The 18686-nt window shown below is 51.1% G+C and overlaps 5 protein-coding genes across 5 annotated transcripts; 3 read left to right on the top strand and 2 right to left on the bottom strand.

Moving 5' to 3' along the window:
• Nucleotides 1–1750: 1750 nt before the first annotated feature.
• Nucleotides 1751–4797, top strand: V8C40DRAFT_191203 (armadillo-type protein). The gene is made up of 4 exons (XM_083211859.1): nucleotides 1751–1998; nucleotides 2147–3582; nucleotides 3652–4207; nucleotides 4292–4797. Exons 1-4 carry the CDS (start codon nucleotides 1857–1859, stop codon nucleotides 4630–4632), a joined length of 2475 nt encoding a protein of 824 aa, XP_083074933.1. The 5' UTR covers nucleotides 1751–1856; the 3' UTR covers nucleotides 4633–4797.
• A 949-nt stretch (nucleotides 4798–5746) lies between these two features.
• Nucleotides 5747–8123, top strand: V8C40DRAFT_241123 (CCDC90 family protein). The gene is made up of 3 exons (XM_083214958.1): nucleotides 5747–6760; nucleotides 6870–7100; nucleotides 7165–8123. Exons 1-3 carry the CDS (start codon nucleotides 5909–5911, stop codon nucleotides 7441–7443), a joined length of 1362 nt encoding a protein of 453 aa, XP_083074932.1. The 5' UTR covers nucleotides 5747–5908; the 3' UTR covers nucleotides 7444–8123.
• V8C40DRAFT_241120 (MIND complex subunit NNF1) lies at nucleotides 8103–9547 on the top strand. The gene is made up of 3 exons (XM_083214957.1): nucleotides 8103–8675; nucleotides 8790–8914; nucleotides 9000–9547. Exons 1-3 carry the CDS (start codon nucleotides 8298–8300, stop codon nucleotides 9280–9282), a joined length of 786 nt encoding a protein of 261 aa, XP_083074931.1. The 5' UTR covers nucleotides 8103–8297; the 3' UTR covers nucleotides 9283–9547.
• Nucleotides 9548–10046: 499 nt separating this feature from the next.
• On the bottom strand, nucleotides 10047–11737 carry V8C40DRAFT_191192 (uncharacterized protein). Its single transcript, XM_083211858.1, has 2 exons — nucleotides 10985–11737; nucleotides 10047–10841 (listed from the first exon to the last, which is right to left on the bottom strand). Exons 1-2 carry the CDS (start codon nucleotides 11638–11640, stop codon nucleotides 10136–10138), a joined length of 1362 nt encoding a protein of 453 aa, XP_083074930.1. The 5' UTR covers nucleotides 11641–11737; the 3' UTR covers nucleotides 10047–10135.
• A 1527-nt stretch (nucleotides 11738–13264) lies between these two features.
• V8C40DRAFT_241117 (uncharacterized protein) lies at nucleotides 13265–14121 on the bottom strand. Its single transcript, XM_083214956.1, has one exon. It carries the CDS (start codon nucleotides 13877–13879, stop codon nucleotides 13373–13375), a length of 507 nt encoding a protein of 168 aa, XP_083074929.1. The 5' UTR covers nucleotides 13880–14121; the 3' UTR covers nucleotides 13265–13372.
• Nucleotides 14122–18686: the final 4565 nt, after the last annotated feature.

The raw sequence follows: 18686 nt of genomic DNA, 5'->3' as shown, positions 1-18686 counted from the left end.
ATACATCTAACCCGTCGAACCCGCACCTTTTGGCCCCAGTCCTCTCACGTCCTTCTCTCTCTCTCTCTCTCTTCCTCTCCCAAATCGCCTTGCCTTTAGCCACGCTGGACATAATTTTCCTATCGCCCACTTCATCTCGTCATCGACGGCATCACAAGGTTTACCCCCATCGGCGCCCCTCCTTGTCCATTTTGTTTCGCCCTGAACTCTACTCGCATTTTCTCCTCTTCCTCTGCTTAATTGGCACCCAATTGAGTTCTCTGGCCCTTCTCGGCACTCTAATCTCTGTACATGCAGTCTGCAGTCCGTACTCGTACTTTTGGAAAAAGATAAATAAATCAAAGAACGACCCTCGGCCTGGTCTAGCAAAAACAAGCATCTTACATATTACAAGGTCTTCCCCCTTGACAGGTCACAACTGCGTCCCTCGGAACAAGACAGTGAGTTTTGCCATCTGGAACAAGCCTCGTCTTCTAGGCCCCGCTGCCTTGCCCACATCTATATCGCATGGAAAACCTTCATTTCGCACCTTGTACGGATAGTGCCACCTTGAGTCCGTTTCTGATCCCTTTTCTTTGGAGGCTCCTCTCAACCCCCCCTCTTCTGGCTATCGTAATTGTTCTGCCAAACCTATCTGTACACAATCCTGTGCTCTCTCTTTCTCTCTCTTTTTCTTCCCGTTAGATGCTCTACACCCCTGTACTTTGCACCTTTCATCTTCCCTGACCCTGCAAAGGAAACCTAAACCCTGATTACATACCAGAGACGCCCGCGACTCACTCGCTAGGCCGCTGACACGTATCGAAACCGCAGTCTTGAGTCGACAAAACCCCCCAGACAAACCGAGCAAGCACGACGAGGATTCTCGACGAAACATACATGAGCTTCTCTTGCTGCTCGCCCAATTTTTCCGCGTCTCGTCACGGCTCAGCCCCCGTCCTGTCGGCCGTTTGACGCGGTCTCAACTCAAAAAGTCAAACCCTTATCAAAGGGAGGCCCAGCGTCCGCCGAGTACTTATTTGCGCCGGCTTCCTGCCTGCTCACTAGTACCTGTATATCCAAACCTTACATTGCCTTAGTTTATCGGCTGCGAACAAAGAAAAAGGCACAGGGGTCGGAAACGTGTCCACAGCACAGAAAACAAAGGCCCAGCCCAGTCCAGCCCAGTCGGCTATCTGGTCCGTCCTGTGTCGCGGCCAAACTCTCCAGTCGTTCCCCAGAGTCGAGTCCCCGCCCAAGCAGCTTTAGCATCCTGCAGTGGCCTGCTGGCACCAGCGCGAGGCCTGGCAGTGGTTGTGCAGTGCATCGGCAGCTGTCCGTCAGCGCGCAACGGCCACTATCTTAGGTACCTACCTGTACCACTAGCTGCAGTCCAGTGCAGTGTCCCTCGTCTCGCTGGCTCCCCGTTTAAGGAAGCCCGCTGAAATCTGAACCTTGACCTGGAGCAAAAAGCCCGAGATGGCGACCACGGTGAGTCAGCCAAAGGTACAAACCTCGTCCACTCTCCCTTTCTCGTCAATCCTCTCCCCCACTTGCTCAAACCCTTGCCCGCTGCCAAAGTGCAAACAGCACCACAACCCAAAATCGTCGTCCCCCAGCCTGATCCCGGCGCGGAAAGACGACGTCAGAGGGGGGGCCGCTTGAGTGTCTCAAAAGGTTGCGCCAGCCTAGCGCCCACGGAAGGAGGCTTGATTCGCCCTTAGCGGGTCACAAAGGCCTGACTCCCCACGCCTTGGCCCTCGTCCCAACCTCAGCATTGTTTCGTCTTTGCTTCTGTTCTGACCGCCGCACAATCGCTAACTGTCATCCTTCATTCTTTTCAACAGACGCGGCTGAGGGCCTATCAAAGCTTTGTCATGCCCTCTAGTTCTGCCGAAAAGGCCCAGCAGCAGCCCGTAGGCTCGGGCTCGGGCTTTCCAAGCGCCAACCTCTATCCAAGCAAAAACATTTGGTCGTCCTTCCCTCAGACCAACCGAGATCGTGCTGCGGGATCCAAAGGTGCGTATTTGCTTGTCTTGTCCATGGCAACATGGCATGCCGATTGCGTCAGCGCGGCCAACCCCCTCACCCTCACCCTCATCCTGCCTGTGCTGTAATGTACTGTACTTTACTTGGACGCACACGACTCACCACGACTGTGATGCAGAATCAGAAGAAAATCCCACTGGCTCGAGCGCTCTCCACGCCAATTCCGAGGCCGATGTCTGGGGCTCCAACTCCAAGCCCTGGGGCACAGAGAACCCTGCCCGCTCCGTCAGCAACTCTCCCGGCCGAGCACGAGATGCAGGCATTCCGAATGCCTCTGGTTTTTATGCGAACCACCACCCGTCAGCCATTGGCATGAAGAAGGAGTCTTTAGGCGCTCCCGGCACCTTTGTTGATGAGACAGAGGCAGCATTCGCCTTTGCTGCTGCCGCTCAGAAGCGAGGCCCCCAAGATGCAGCCTACATGGATCCCATGGCAGCCTTTGCACAGGCTCGAGATGCTAGCCTTCCGCCCTCTCGACAGTCGCAAGGCTCTCCAGCCTATGCTGAAATATATCAGGCCAGCGGCCATACTCCCAGCAACTCGATCCACTCGACTAGACAGCACCCTCTATCTTTCCCCCAAGTAGCGAATCAGCGAGCATTCAGCCTCAACAGACAAGTCGATGACGATCTCTCCTTGAGAATGGCCCGCCAGATCACCATCAACGGTTCGCCCGGTAGCCAGGCATTTAACCCTGCCTCCGTGCCATTCCATTCCAACTCCGCCACCTTGCCGTGGATGGGCGAGACCGGCGCCTCTAGGATTGGAAACGGCCTCGAGTTTGGCGCACAAGATCCTCTCCTGCTTTCTAGTGTAAGGCGCCCTTCTCTCGATAGAGTCTCGCCGGCACCCGGCTCGACCTACCGCTTGGACTCGGGTTCTAGCTCAAGAGCTTTCGCTCCGGGTGTAGATGCTTGGATGAGCAGGCCATCCTCACGAGGCCAGCGGACGGCCGAGCATGAGCGGAGGCCCTCAGGCCAACAGTTTGCTGGTGCGAACACCTACCCAAGCCCGCAGTTTTACCAAAACCACCAGTTTGGTTATGGTCAAATCGCCAACCAGTATTCACCTTCTTATCCAGAGGCGTATACACAAAACTTCCGCCCCATCATGCCCAACTATCCCGTCCCCTCGATTCATCCTGGGTATCCACTCAACTCCATGACGCCAATTCGGCCCTCCCGAGACCAAGATCCCAGCAAAGGCATGCGCAGTGCCCTACTGGATGAGTTCCGTGTCAACGGCAACAAGTCCAACAAGCGCTACGAGCTTAGGGACATTTATAACCACGCTGTGGAGTTCAGTGGAGATCAGCATGGCTCGAGATTCATCCAGCAGAAACTGGAATCTGCGAACAGTGATGAAAAGGAGCAGATATTCCGCGAGATTGAGCCCAACGCCCTTCAACTCATGAAAGACGTCTTTGGTAATTACGTCGTGCAGAAGTTCTTTGAATACGGAAGCCAGCTTCAGAAGAAAATCTTGGCGGAAAAGATGAAGGGGAAAGTGGTTGATCTTTCAGTCCAAGTTTACGCCTGTCGTGTCGTCCAGAAGGTTAGTGCAAACTGTCCCTCCCCGCTCAGAATTTTATTCCCTCTCAATTGCTCACAACGTTTCTTTTAGGCCCTTGAGCACATCCTGGTCGAACAACAGGCCGAGCTGACACGGGAACTGGAACCTGAGATCTTGCGAGTAATCAAAGATCAGAACGGCAACCATGTTGTCCAGAAGATTATTGAACTCGTCCCGAGACAGTATATTGACTTTATTATGAACGCTGTGCGTGGCCAAGTGACACCCCTGGCTTCTCACGCGTATGGTTGCCGAGTCATACAAAGACTGCTGGAATATGGAACCGAGGCCGACAAGGCGGAGATTATGGGCGAACTACATGCTTCAGCTCAGATCCTCATTACGGACCAGTACGGCAACTATGTGGCTCAGCACGTCATCCAGAATGGCGAACTAGAGGATCGCGAGAGGATCATTCAGCTTGTCATGGGCCAGCTCCTCACCCTTTCTAAGCATAAATTTGCGTCCAATGTTGTGGAGAAGTGCATTGAGTACGGCACGCCGGCGCAGCGCACGACCATTCGAGAGCAGCTGACAACTACCGGACCTGATGGAAACAACCCACTACAGCAGATGATGAGAGACCAGTTTGGAAATTATGTCATTCGTAAGTCCCCTTCCTGTGACTAGCGCGATATAACAACCCAATGTCATTTGTGATTACAATGACGATGTGCTAACTTGTCAACAGAAAAGATGCTGGGTCAGCTACAGGGTGAAGAGAGGGACCTCTTGGTCGAGGAGATTAAACCCCAATTCTACAGTCTGAAGAAGAGTGTGGCGTCTCGACAGATTCAGGCGCTGGAGAAACTTCTCGGATTGAGTGGCTCCAAGAGCGAATCATCTACTCAGTCAGACACCAATTCTGTGGCCGAAGTTCCCTCCCTGACGCATGAAACCAATAGCCCGCAAACCAGCAGCCCGCCCAGCACTCATGCCAGCGCGGTCGGAGTCCCATCCACTGATGCCACAGACAAAGGTTCAAGCAACCCTATCCACGGAGTGTCTGTGCAGGTGCAAGATGCCGAGTAGTCAGGCTACTCGCCGAGTTGTATGTTGGCTGAGCACATTCCCCAGTTCGGCTTCTTGGAAAATAAATGTATACGACAAAGACAACACTGCCACCACCAACAACATGGACAACGACTACTGCTCTATTACAAAGAAAAGGTGGTTCCAATGTGAAAGAAACATAAATTACACATGTGCATTTGCCTGCCTTGATGGGGTGAGGTCACAGACCGGCTGATACCCTTCTGCAGGGCCCTCCCCTGTCGCCCTTATTTTTCGACGGCATGGCTAAGTGGTATTAATATTGTGCACGTCTGTTTTATTCATTCGATTATTATTCTTCTAATATAGCAAACGAAAGACGCATGGTGGCTTGGCTGCCCCGTGGCCGGCTTTACTGACGACGGCATGGGGCCAGTCGTTTCTGGATATTTGTCAGGACAAATGCGAATAAGACGTGGCGGTATATTCATCCCGGAACTTGGCATTTTTTCATGGATGACGAAACACAAATTTGGGATTTTTCTTCCGGGGACTATTGGGAGTTTTGTTTTTCTTATCGTTTTCCTCTTGTTTAATTCTTCTTCTCTGTGTCTTCTTTCTTTTCTTCTTCTACCTCGTCTACCGATTTCAGCGTTTCTACTTGGTCACTCCTTTACAATGGATGTTGGGAGCCGGGCAGCACTGGGCACATAGGATAGCGAGGGATGCAAATGTACTTTATCGTTATGGTTGGGAGGCGCTGACACCTGGGTCTGGGATTACGTCCATAGAGAAAGCTGTAGAAAGTCTGGGATGCTCAATATGTCCCGCTACAGAATGAGGACCAATTGTTGATGCCTATGAAGTCTGCTCGATTGTCCATTCTACGAGGGTGTGATTGTCTGATGCATTGCTATGAATAATCTTGGCTTCAAAATAATGGATTCCAAAAGTAGCACTTTGTATCTGGTTGCCGATTGTTAACCACGAGCCACTCAACATAGTATTATCTGTAGTTAGTAGTAACATGAGATACTCCGGCACATGTTCGAGATGACGATGGCGGGTCAACGTTTTAGCGCCATTCGCCCATCCTGGACGCTATTTTCTGCCGCTGCGGCACTTGTTCCGACGATAGCCACTTTATGTCCCACACACTCCTTTGCCTTTGCCAATGGCCTCGTTCCGCTCCTTTAATTACTTTCCCAGAGAAGCATTCCGGCACTTGACTTGTCGACGCCGAACCTCATGAGTCCTCCAGCTTTATAACAAGCACTTAATCTCGGGCACGACGAGACCTGAACCTGCTTTCGCCATGGCTGCGGCGGGGAGACTGACGCTCTTATATCCCCAACTGCTGCGAGCTGCGACGAGGGGCTGCGGCCCAGCGAGGGGATGGGCGACGACGGCTTCGACAACGACAACGACAACGACATCGACGACTACGAGGTGGAATAGTTCGTTTGCAAAGAGGCACGGCAAGGCTGTCGAGCCCGCAGAATGGGAGAAGCTACAGCAGCAACAGAAGCAACAAGACCAGCAAGGCCAACAGGAGCAAGACGTCTCAACCAAGCCGACACCGGAGGACGCAGTGGCCGATGAGACAGTGATAGAAGCGGGTGCGCCAGCCGATGTCCAGGCCAAATCTGACATTGGCAAGCTGTATTTTCAGGATGGCGAGAAGAAGCCAGCCCAGGTGGTAACTGACGCCCCGGAGATCGATGCGGCCGCTCTCAAGAGTGAGCAGCAGGAGCCCAAGGCTGCCCAGAGCCAGGCAGAGCCGAAGTCCTCAGAGCCGGCGGATGTGGGGGCAGACGCAATTCCTCTCGGCGCACCCAAGCAAGCTGATCCGAGCGATGGAAGTGGAAGCGGTAGCGGGAGCGCTGAGCCCAAGCCCAACAAGCCTGGAGAGGGTACCAAAATGAGCGACAAGCTGGATACTGTCTATTACATGGGTGCCCCCGAGAATTTGGCAACAACTATGCCCTCCATGACCCCGCCAAAATATATTCATCACTTTGACAGCTATTCCCTCGTCAAGCAGCTGCAGGAAGGGGGCTATTCAAGCGACCAAGCCATCACCATGATGAAGGCTATCCGGACGATCCTGGCCCATAATCTAGACATGGCGCAAGAAAAGCTTGTCAGCAAGAGCGATATAGAAAACGTGAGGCAATGCTCCATCCCACTTTTAAATGTTCGGAGCGAGTGAACAAGGGAGCACTTGTGCTCCCTACCAAGCTAGACCATGGAAATGGGCTGACGCAGATTTATAGGAATCTTATCTGTTCTCTGCTGCTTGTTCGGAGCTGAGCGCTGAAATTAAGAACAATCGCCGAGGCCAGGATGAGCAAATCCGGCAACAGCGCACGCATCTCCAGCACGAAGTCGACATTTTGACGCAGACTCTGAATCAGGAACTGTTGACTCTAAACGACAATGTGCGCGGAATCTTCAACGACCGCAAGATGACAGTCAGAGAAGAGCAAAAGGCGGCGGAGAGTGCTGTACGTCCTAACTAACCCATCTGAAGATTCGGAAGAGAGTTTGTGATTGCTAATTGATTGGCAGATTCAACAAATCAATTACAAAATAAGTATCATGCTGAGCAGCGACTCCAAGTCGGAGATTGAAGGCGTTCGGTGGATTCTCATCCGGCGATCCGTGGTGGGCATCCTCTTCATGGCCATTCTGACGCTGGGAACGATCCGGTACGCTACGTATGTCAGTCATCAGCGGCAGCGGGAGCTGGATCGCAAGAAGAAGGAAGAAGAGGAGCTAAAGATGGATGGCGGCAAGAATGATCGTACCTCGGCACCTGATGCGGCCGAAATCCTGGCAGCAAACTAATAATGCTTTTTTCATAATTGATCTGTTTCCACAGGATAGGGACGAGGTTTGGGCTGGTCTTTGGCCTCGGCAGGAGGAAGATGACGACGATGCAATGGTGGATTTATGACTGTGTTATGAACTGTGAGGTGGAAATAAAACTCTGATACCAAATGGCAAGGGAGACGAGGGAAGACAAAGAGACTTACATAGACTCGAGGGAGGTGAGAGGAGAAAAGAAACTTGTATAAAGAGAACATGGTTGGGAGCTGTACATGAGTTGGCAGGAATATATAGAGATAGACATGGGTTAACGGACTATAGCACTTGGGGCAAGTGGATGAGCGGGAATTGCATAAACATCGTATGGTGCTCAGCCGATGTATTATTCATGATTCATTGCTTGCTATTATTATACATTGGTTGCTCCAACTAGATGAGTAATGAGGCTGGAATTCCGTTTTGTTTGGGCGTATCTATATACGGCGATGATCTCGATACTTAGGAAGTGCACTCAATATGAGCGTCACAAGTTGAAGTATGTACGTGCAGGCAGAAAGAAGTGACCAAGAAAGGCAATTACCAGCTACCTTACTCCACCAAAGCTGCTGTCACGTGCCCCAACCAACGTCAGAACTTCACCCCACGTCGCGTCCCTCCAATTGATAACGCGCTTCAATGGGAAAAGCACCTTCAGCCACGATTGACTTTTGATTGCTTCCTCCTGCTCCATGCTGTGCGATTCTTTATTTTTATAAGCCTTCATATACATCAATCTCTCCCCTTGGCATCAGATGATACTATAATTGCGGCCCAGAGATATCGTTTTCCTCTTATACACTCCCATCTCTCCCAGCCTGCGAAATCGCCCACCAATGGCAACAACATCACAACCTCCCTCCCAAGCTCCAGCATCCTCAAACTCAGCACAAACATCCACCCCCATGGAAACCGACGAAACAACACCAGACCCGACGACACAAACCCAACACCAAGACAGCCATCCTGAGGCTCCCAACAATGACGCTCAAGCCCAAGCAGAAACACAGCAACAACCTCCGCAGCAGCCCGTCGTCCCCGGCCCCCGCGCCTCTCGCCTGCAGGAGCTCTACGCGCAGAGCCTCAAGCGCACGCTGGGCAAGCTCAAATGGGACAACTTCGCGGCGTGCTACCCGACGGTGGCGAGCAGGGCCGAGCCGGTGCTGAAGCAGGTCCAGGCGCAGATGGTGGAGAAGCTGGGCGAGAAGTGCGAGGTTCGTTTTCTTTCCTCTTCTCCCTCCTTTTCCTCTTCTCTTTCTTTCTTCTTTGTGGTGACGGGCAGGGAAGGGTGAAAATATCATTGACTGACTTAACATGTGTGATTGCAGAAGGAATTTGAAAGCATACTCGTAACGAGACAAGTCGTCCCCAAGCTCAACGACCTGGAAACTCTCATTAGCGAAGCTACCCACCGACGCATCTCAGCACCCCCCGACGCCCCCAAACCAACTCCGTGAGTTTTCTTCTCCCCCAAGCAATCTTTCTACAAGACAAAAAACAAAAGCAAAGTTCGCTAATGAATTGGGAAATTATTACAGACCCCATCTCCTCCCCGCAAAAGACATACTCTCCGCCCACATGGCCCCCTCACTCGCCTCCCACCAATCCCTGCTCAACGCGCGCCTTCAAACCGCGCAGTCCCACAACGCCATACTGTATGAGCAGATCCAGAGCCAGCGCGCCGAAATCGAAAAGCTGCTCGACTCGCTGGAAGCTACCGTCGGGGACGTCAAGAGCGCCAACGAGGCGCTAGAGCCCGTGGTGGCGCAGTTGGCCAGGGAGGCGAGGGAGGCGGACAAGACGGTTTCAGAGGAGGAATAGCACATCGTTTCTGGTCTTGTGCGAGGCATTTTTTCTGAGAGTTTTATATCTGGGCGCTTATTGTGATGGATAGATGTGGCATCTGCATGGGTCAATAGTTGAGAGCGTCAGGTTGATGAATTGGTTGGATTTCGGTTTGGACTTTGGTTAAATGATACCCCACGAATTTACGTTGCTTTCAGCCTTTACTCTTTTCAACAAACTTCACCTTTGGGCAGTAATGAACTAAGGACCTCGTATGAACTGAATGTATTGCGATATATACAAAAGGCTAGCGTGCAGCTGTATCTAGCAAGCATGCACAAGTAAGCCGCATTCGCACTCCCCGTCGCCATGCAATGGAGATAGTGGTACATGTCTGAAATGCGCAATGGAACAACAGAGAGATATAGGAAAGTAAAAGAGAGACAGACAGATAAAGGAAATAAAGAAAAATAACTCCGGTCCATGATGCTGTTGCCGCCGGTTATGTAAGTGTAAAATGCTCCTCCCAGACGCCCCTGTATGCACAAGCAAAAGCCAACACCTTTTCCAAAAGCTCACAAATGCAGAGCCAACCCCTCCCTCCATCACATCACAGGTCTTATATGGGACCCCTAAGCCCTGATAATCAGGCCTTTGTATCATGTAAAATGAAATATAGAAAACAAATGGACAACTCCTGTCCATGTCCATGGAACCAATGATCGAATGTCAACGAGACTCATGTCCCTGATGACATCTCACGCCTTGTGCCGGTGAGCCTGGCATATCTGAAGCTGTAATATGTACCCGTGCCATGATGCCCCTTTCCGGTTGGGATCATCTAATATGTGACACATTCATTCCTTGTGACCCTATCCAGAGTATCCCTCTAAATCCTTCTGTTTTCGGTATGAATGACCTGCCAGGGGCCAAAGTATTCTATCTCACCATAAGCTGGTGGAAGCACGCGGACCATTCTGCCGGTGCCCCAGTCGACGAACCACTGCTTCCCTTTGCTGATGATATAGTTCGATTTGCGGGGGCTTCGGAACAGTAGATTGCTGTAGCAAAGTTTGGCGTATAAAAGGTCGTGAGCAGTTGACCACTGGTGCTCAGGAAACCATTTGCCCGTATGAGGATCGATGGATGGATTTGGGTACGAGGATGTGCTCATGGTGTGAAATGGGTCATTCCTGGGATCGATTCTCAGGTGAGGAGCTAGAACTTCGGTGCTCTGGGCCTCATCCTCCGGGCGGGGTCGTGAAGGCGCGGGCGTCGGTGTTGGCAGAGGCGGAGGAGATGAAGGCGGTTGCTCTGTTCCATCAGGAGAAGCAGAGGTCTCGGCCTCTGGAGGAGGGTCTTGCTGAATTTCCGGTTGGGTGCTTGGGTAGACGACGCCTGTTTGGCTGCGGAACCATCGGATTCGCTGGATTCTAGGGATAGACATGTCGCGCGGGAAATCTCGCTCATCGATGGGGGCTGCAACATCAATAGCCGCAAACAAGCACTCAAGCCACTTGACAAACGTGCTTAGTTCGATACAAGACAACAGAAACTGGTCTGTTTCAGCTCGCACTCGGATAACGTAACGACGTCTAGAAATAGAATGGGTTAGTCCGTGCCCATATGACTTTTTTCCCCCTTCTCTTTTCCCCTACTCTCAGCCCCCTCACTTGATGAGGCCTTCATTGTGATATGCGGGATATACAATATTAAGGATGAGCAAGAAACAACTCACTTTTTGTAGTCGGCAGCGATACCAGCATCAGCATGCAAAAGACTATACGTCTTTTCGAGTTTCGCTCTCTTAATCCAAGGGGGATTGTCGGGACTAATGGAAGGGCCATCGCGTGCCTTGCCCCAGCCCCAGTCTTTCTTGGTGTTGTAGATGCTTAGGGCGGTTCCGTTGAGGACGACAGAGACGGTATGCCACTGTCGATCTTCGGCTCTTTTGGTGGTGTTTTCGATCTCATGTTTCTTGTGAAATATGCCTTCGATGGCAATAGAGCTTGAGTAGCTAGGAAGCTCTTCAGGGCCCCCAACCATGATGTCGGAGCTATCGTGACCTTCGTCGTCGAGACCTTCGCCCACCTTGGCAGCCCTAGCTTCTTTCCCTCTGCTCTTGATACGATCCAGCCAGCTGCTCTTGACTGGTGCTTGGTCCTTGTCCTCAACCTTCTCACTCCTCTCTCCACCGGCAGCATCCCCTTCTCTTTCCATCATGGGTAGATCGGTGTCTGGATAGTCTGGTGGATGTGATGGACGCCGCTGTTGAGACAGTGTCATGATGCGCTGGTAGTGCATATCCTCCTCCATTGATAGACGCCGCCGGAGAGGCGGCGCAGACTGGGTCGGTGAGTGTCCATTCTCTCCGGCCGAGCCACGGCGGTCCATGGGGGCGGGCCCGGCTTATATGTCCCGGGGCAGACGCAAACAGGAGACTGGAAGAGCGGCGTTGAGGTGACGGGCGCTGAGTCGGTGTGTTGACGTAGCACTGGCAATCCGATCTGCCTCCAGTGGCGTGGGCGGCTGGCGACAGGGAACTCTATTCGTTTGCTGCTGACAGGAGGAGTCTCCGTAGATGGATCATGACCGTTTGTGCTCATAACGACCCGCCCTGGCGCATGATGAACCCGAGTGAAGATCACAAACGACAACTACGAGGACGAGGACGAAACAAGAGTCTCAAGAGGAGCACGGTGGGGAGGGGTGAAGGGCGAAATGGAGAGACGAGACAGGAAACAAGAACGGGGCCGTGGTCGCAATGAGGTGCTGGAGCCCTGCACGGTGGCTCTTTTGTTAGTGTCGATGAGACCCGTTGTGGGCTTCGATGCGTGAATCTTGTCGGGTATTGCACTGGACCCGATGCGTCGCGTTCCCTCTCAGGGTTGCCAGGAAGAGTCGGAAAGCTTATGCGAAGCGGATTCCAATGTTGCGCTGCGCTGACACGGGAGGTGCTTGTTTGAGGAAACGTGCGGGTGGCGAGCAAGACTTTTGCGGCGTCTACTGTATGGTGGTAGTAGGTAGTAGCAGGACGGAGGATAGCAGGTCGTTAGCGGCGACAGACGAATGAGCGTCGGCGACAGAACGGACACGGCACGCTTTGGCATTTCATGTAAGTCAACGCCAGGGGTTTGCCCAAGGGGGTGTCGCCGCGAGTGCAGCTGCAGCTGTGGGGATGGGCGTGGACCGAGGATCCAGACGAAGCCGCGCCACGACGACGACGACTCTGATGAGCATCAGATTCACTTGCTCCGTAGCCGTGACCGTGGAAGCCTCTTTGGACCAACTTTGGACCAACGGACGGACCCTTTTTCGCCAGCTGAGCCGCTTTCGGGAGCCTGACCCGGGAGAGCCGTGCTAACAGTAGCCCGGTGGCCAACGAGGCGCTGGGGAAACGCCACTACTGGCTGAGGCGGTTCCTTGCTCCAGCGGTTTTGTGTTTTTGTGTTTTTGGTTTGTGCGCCTTTGATGCGGACGCGGATGTACCTGAAGTCCGTGAGCGATGCGATGCTCCGACGAGGACGAGGGGCGATGATGATGATGATTGATACCTAATAATGAGATGAGATGGCAGTTCGGTTCTCGTCAGCGATGGTTTAAGGAGGCTGACGAGACGAGGCCATTGAGGAATAATGATTGGTGTTTCAAGAGGAGAGCCAGCCAGCAGCTGAGATGGACAGGCAGGATTGGGTACGTACTGCCGTGTACATACGAAGTACGAACAGATTCCCCACAATTGTGCAAATACTACGGATTTAGGAGCGGCCTGTATGGAGTACCTACCAGGGCTAGTGAACAGAGTGCAGCGACCAGCTAACGAGAGTTAATGATCGGGTATAGGTACCTGTTACGGAGTACCGATGGCGACAGAGAGAGAGCGAGTGACCTTGCTTGCCATTTGTGCTAATCTCGAAGCGATCTGCCTATCTCTTTCCCTTTGAGGCTCATTTACAAGTACTAGGAGGTAATAATAATACGCCAATCCTACTACAAATCTTGTATTTTTGTACCAATTCAAACAATGACTCTAGGAACCTGTACCTCGGCGCTGGTAATAAACGCTGCAGGTCAGTTCGGGTGCTAGCAATATACTCGTACGTGTCGCCAGTTATTACGAGCAATACTAAACAAAGGTACCTCCGTGCAGCGTGACAAAAGAAAATACAGCCAAAAAATGCCCGCCCCTTGCCCACTCACAGACTGCTATTTCTGGGCTGACCCGGGCCCTCTGAAAAAGTTCCTTCTGGTCTCCCCCCCAGCTGGGCTCTACAACTAAATACCGAGCACAGACCAACTGACTACAGCGCACAATTGGGAAAAAAGGGAAAGGGCTACTGGAAAAAAGAAAAAGAGGGCCCGGCCACTTGGGTTTGTTTGCTCTTGCTCTTTCTCTTTTTCCTCCCCGCCTGGGAAAAAATGGTGCTGGGTGCGCTAAGCCTTGCGCGGTAGGTGCCACGCAGGGCGTGTGGAAGGCGGGGTTTGTAAATGAAGCGCTATACATAAAGTTGATAGTTTTGTTCTTTTGGCTTAGCAGGCCGGTATAGCGCATGTAAATCTCATATATCATAGCTACTATAACTGCTAAGGTTATTGCAATCACATACTCGTACATGTACTGTATGCAACCCATGCCGCATCAAATTAATCAATAAAATACAAAAAATCTGGGGGAAAACACAACCCAAAACCCCCCTTTGGGCAGGTTCGCACTGGCAAAAGGACCGGCGAATCACGCGGCTGCGTCGGCGCCGAATCGCGAACAAGCTTATGTGCCAAGTGCCAAGTGATGGGATCCTCTGGTCTCGGAGATGGGCGATTTCCCGCTAGCGAGGGCGTCAGTGAAATAAATACCTACTGTAACTATGTATTTTGTGTGCTGTGCTGTGCTGTGGCTCGTATCCCGCGATTGAGACCTAAAAAGGATTGACGCCCTCCATTGCTCTCGTTCACACAGTTGATGGTACATAGGCAAGAAGCATATAAAAGAGGTTTTTTATTTTGTCTGCGGGTTTTCTGCCTTAAAGCTTGGATGTCCGTCCCGTACGGGCCGAGTCTGTACATCCAAGGCGTGTTGGTGCCTTTCTCGTTTGGGCAGTCGCCGATGAATTGCACTTCTATTATTGGACACTCTTTCATCTGTGTTTCATCTTGCTTCAATTTCCCTCGTTCAGTGCCAGCAGCAGCCGCCATCAAATCTCGCCTGCAGTATCAAATCCCATCATCACCACGGATGGGCACATACAGATCATAAGTGATGATATTATTAAAACAACACTCGCTGTGTATGTACATGTATTTCTCCCGTCCTGCGGTTACGCCAAGTTGGAGCTCGCCAATTGTGCTACTACGGCAGGGTCCGTTTCCCCTACGTACCCCCCTTTAACCCTTAGGCCACACCCCCCCTCCAGCATCTCGGAACTTTTGGACGTGCCCAGGCACCTTTGAAAGCCGCATCCCCCATTCAAGGAGCCCTGCTTCCATTGTCACGTCCCGCCGGTTGGCTGCTTGCAACTCCGACCCCCGCAATATGTATTGGTAATTGGTAATGGGACGGACGGAGCAGTGGCTCTATGTAACTGTTGTCTTTCTCCACAGGATGAGAGTGAGTACTTTATTGGACGGGCACGCCATACGATGCTACCTGGTACCAAAGTATGGACTGAACAAGCACATACGAGTACATACATGGTAGGCAAGGCATTTGTTGCATTCATCAAAGGGGCATCATGTGCAGAGCAACCTTTGGAACCTGTCACAATCGCGTGTGTGTGTGCGTTGTACGTGTGATTACGGCAGTTCAAGAGGTAAGCAGGATCAACAGCTGTGTCTTGTACTCGTAGCTATTCGCCATCGCCATGTCTCGTCTCATGTCAGACAACGGTTTCTGATATCCATAGGCCTAATACTTGCTAGGAGAGCCTAACGGATCCTATGACTACTAGGTACCTATTCCTATTATACACTTTAATTCCAAGAGAATCCTGAAGCGGACTTCGGCTCCGATCTTAATTCCCCGACATGGCAAATTGTGGCTCTGGCAAGTCTTAGCACAGATTTGCTTGCCGTTGAATTACGTGTGGCCTGCGCATAAAATAGATCCGTCGCATGCCCGGTCGTCCGATTTTCCTTCTAGCAGCAGTAGCTTGACCCAGCCCAGCATATACGAGTACGTACGAGTACTCGCGGTAAGCAAACCATCTCATCAACCCGTCCCATCTCTGCATCGTCGAAGCCCGATATCGCCTTGCAGATATAAAGTGCTGAATCCGTTGTAAACGCCGATACATCTCTGAAACGCCCTCCCGCATGTAGGAGTACTTGCTTGCAAATCTGCCATGTTAGTATCTTGGTTGTCTTGCTACGGACCGCACTTTCGATAGCCGGCGGCTTGTCTTTTGGTTTCCTGACAGAGGCATGATCGGCCGTTACGGACTCCGAAATGAACAAGCAATAAGATAAGCACTGTGCTTTGCCGTCATTTGCATCTTGGCAGGCACATTCCCCGGAGTAAACCGAGACTCGCTGCTCTTCTTATTTTTGTCCGTCTTAGTCTTCAGTACACATACATACACTGTATGGGCTTAGGTCGGTCTGAGTGCTCAAATTTAAAATAGAAATTGAAAAGAAATGCACCCCCTAGGTACATGGCCTTGTTTTGCTCATGGGTTCATGCCACACCAATCAGTTTCCAGTCGAGGAGGATTTCTAGCATCAGCAAACCTTGTCGAGGACATTCGACTCATCTGCAAACGTGCCGGTACTTCCGCCGGCACCTGGGCCTTAGCAGCCGATCTGATTACTTACATCCTACATCAAAACGTACAGATAATCATGGGGGCTGTACATATGAACCAAGTATGGTGCACAGTACGTGTTGATGAGACTTACACTGTCTTACAAGAGGCGTCGAATCCTTATTGATCAACAACTGTCATTCACTGCCAGCGGACATACGAGCAGCAGTTTTACTCTTCTTACCTGTCACATCATGCAAATTCGAGGCTATTGCGACAACAAAACAGAACCCAACTAACTCAAACTAGCCGCGTCAATCCCTCTGATCCTCTGCAATGCCAACTCCCTGTCTGCGCTGTTTTTGATTCCATCCGCTGCATTTTTCCTTCTTTCTCGAAGCCCACGCCCCCTCTTTTTCTCCCCACCGCTTTAGGCAGTTGATCAATCTGGTGAAAGAGTCATGTTCCGTCCTTGTTTTGCGCATCCGCATATGACCTTTTTTTCAAATGCCGATCCGAACTGACGCCTTAATCTGCGCCTCTGCCGGCATTACAAGGCCGCTTGCTCTCGTGAGACAAAAGACTCGAGTCAAGTCAAGTCGCCTAACTAAAACACACGGAAAGGCCTCAAGGGAGTGACTTTACGCAGCCGCTTTTTTTGGTGCAAAAGTCCCGGTGCTGATGATTACCATGTTGCTTCTCGTAATGATTACAGCATATCAGTATCAAGCAGGTAGTAGAGAAAGAGAGACATAAAGGAACCTTGATGGAGAACTTTTGTGTGCTCCCACTTGACTGTGGGCAGGATTCCGTCCCATGCCCTAATAATGGCCTCAGAAAAAAAAAACAGCGAAAAATGAACCCGGATGGATTCAACGGAGCAAGAATGGCGAATATGACGCATACGCCGAAGAGGCCTGCATACGATATTTTCATTTGTCTCTCTTCCTCCATTTACACGAACCTATTGGGCCGCCAAGACAAGGGCATGTCCGGGGCCCTTTGGAAATAGTTCCAGCATCCGCTCTCCATTGATTCGCGGGCGGAAACCACTTACAAAAGGGCCTTAGTTTCCACGGCGGATGCACCTACGGGGATTCTCAATCTTGTATACTCCGTAGTAGCCAAACAAAGGTCCATTGCTTTGATCCTGTCGGGTCATCGGCAGGCTGGCCTTGGGTGCGGACAAATACAATCCACCCTTGCTTGGGCTGTTATACGCCACCAAAATATGCTTACTCGTACCGTTACGACCTGTACGAGCACTACGAGGGACACTATCGCCAAGGTGCTAGCATCTAATATTGTAGCATCTAGCATCGCTAGTCGTGAGCTGAATCGACGATGCTTTGCTCTGCCCTGTCCAGCCCAACATCATGAAAGAATCGACGATGCAATCAATCTCCACTCTTCGCGTCCGCATCTCGCATTTCGCATCTCGCCATTGTTCAACTTCCTAAAGCGAGTATCCCCTTACTGGATAATACTCTACAGAGTTGCCGTATTCTGCCCTGCTTTTCCTTAATTTGTCCCATGCTCCTGGGCACGTCTGGACGAAAGCGGCGAAATAGCCTGTCCGACGCTACAAATGTTTATATTATACTCCATCGTAGGTACACAGGCCCATCTTCAGATTGGGTGTGTGAACAAGGGTCTGGTCCTTTTTTTTTTCTTCTGGTCGTACTCTTTTTCATCTGTCTTACAAGCAAACTGTTCGGAACCTCGCACGTGTAAGTTCATGTAGGGATTCCAGTACGTAAGAGATTCGAAGCTTGACTCGGGCTGAAGCAGCGCCCGCGGGAACTTTTTTCGCCCGCCGTTAGCCTTTTCTATAGAATCTTCTTTTTTCTTATTCTTCGGCCAAGTTGAGTGAATGACTCGAGGCAAGTATTTGATCGTGTTCCAGAAGGCCAGCGAAATGGAGAATATTCTCATTATGGGTACTTTTTTGCTGTTTCTAAGGAATAGAAGAGGGCTGATCATGTTCGTTCTGCGAGGCTAGCCGTGGCTATTGACGGGATTTGCCAGGGATCGTTTGTACATCATCCGGACAAAAGGCTTCGGCCCCGTTGCCTTGTTTGGGTTTGTTCAGCATCCAATGGGTTCTATAATTGGCTTACACTTTGCGAATCCCTTGACCGAGACGAGATGAGAGTCAGAAAACAACGGGTAAGTATCCATCCATTGATACAAACACGGCCAGCAATAGAAAAGCAATGGAAACGGAGTATGTCTAGTAAACAAATAACACCAAACCCTCCCCATGTCTCTCATCGTATACGATAGCTACAAGGTAGGGGCTGCATTGTCCAGCAGTAAGTGGGCAGGTTTTTAATTGTCTCCGAGGCTTCAAAATCCAATCAATCGTCGGCATGCCAGGTAACTCGTGTGATTCCTTGGACACGAGCTTTCTTTTGTTTCGCCTACACTTTCACATCCGTCGCTATGCGCTTATAGCCTCTACATGTATTCTTATACACCGACATCATTCAAAACATTATAATTCGGGCAAACCAGCCGTACCGTAGCAATTGGGTGTTGCCATGTAATATGGGTAATCGTATGATAGACACCTAGCCTTGAAAGCGAAATATGACAAAGCTGTTTCTCTGTTCGTTCGTTAGTGAATCCCATTCTGCAACGGGCTTTTAGATCTCTAGCAACGGTGGTCTCGTCAACGATTGATACAAAGACAAGGGGCTG

This window comes from Trichoderma camerunense (assembly GCF_050948025.1).
Source record: "Trichoderma camerunense strain CBS 138272 chromosome Unknown V8C40scaffold_6, whole genome shotgun sequence".
NCBI classification, from domain to species: Eukaryota; Fungi; Ascomycota; class Sordariomycetes; order Hypocreales; family Hypocreaceae; genus Trichoderma; species Trichoderma camerunense.
This window is presented reverse-complemented; position numbering and strand designations above follow the sequence as displayed.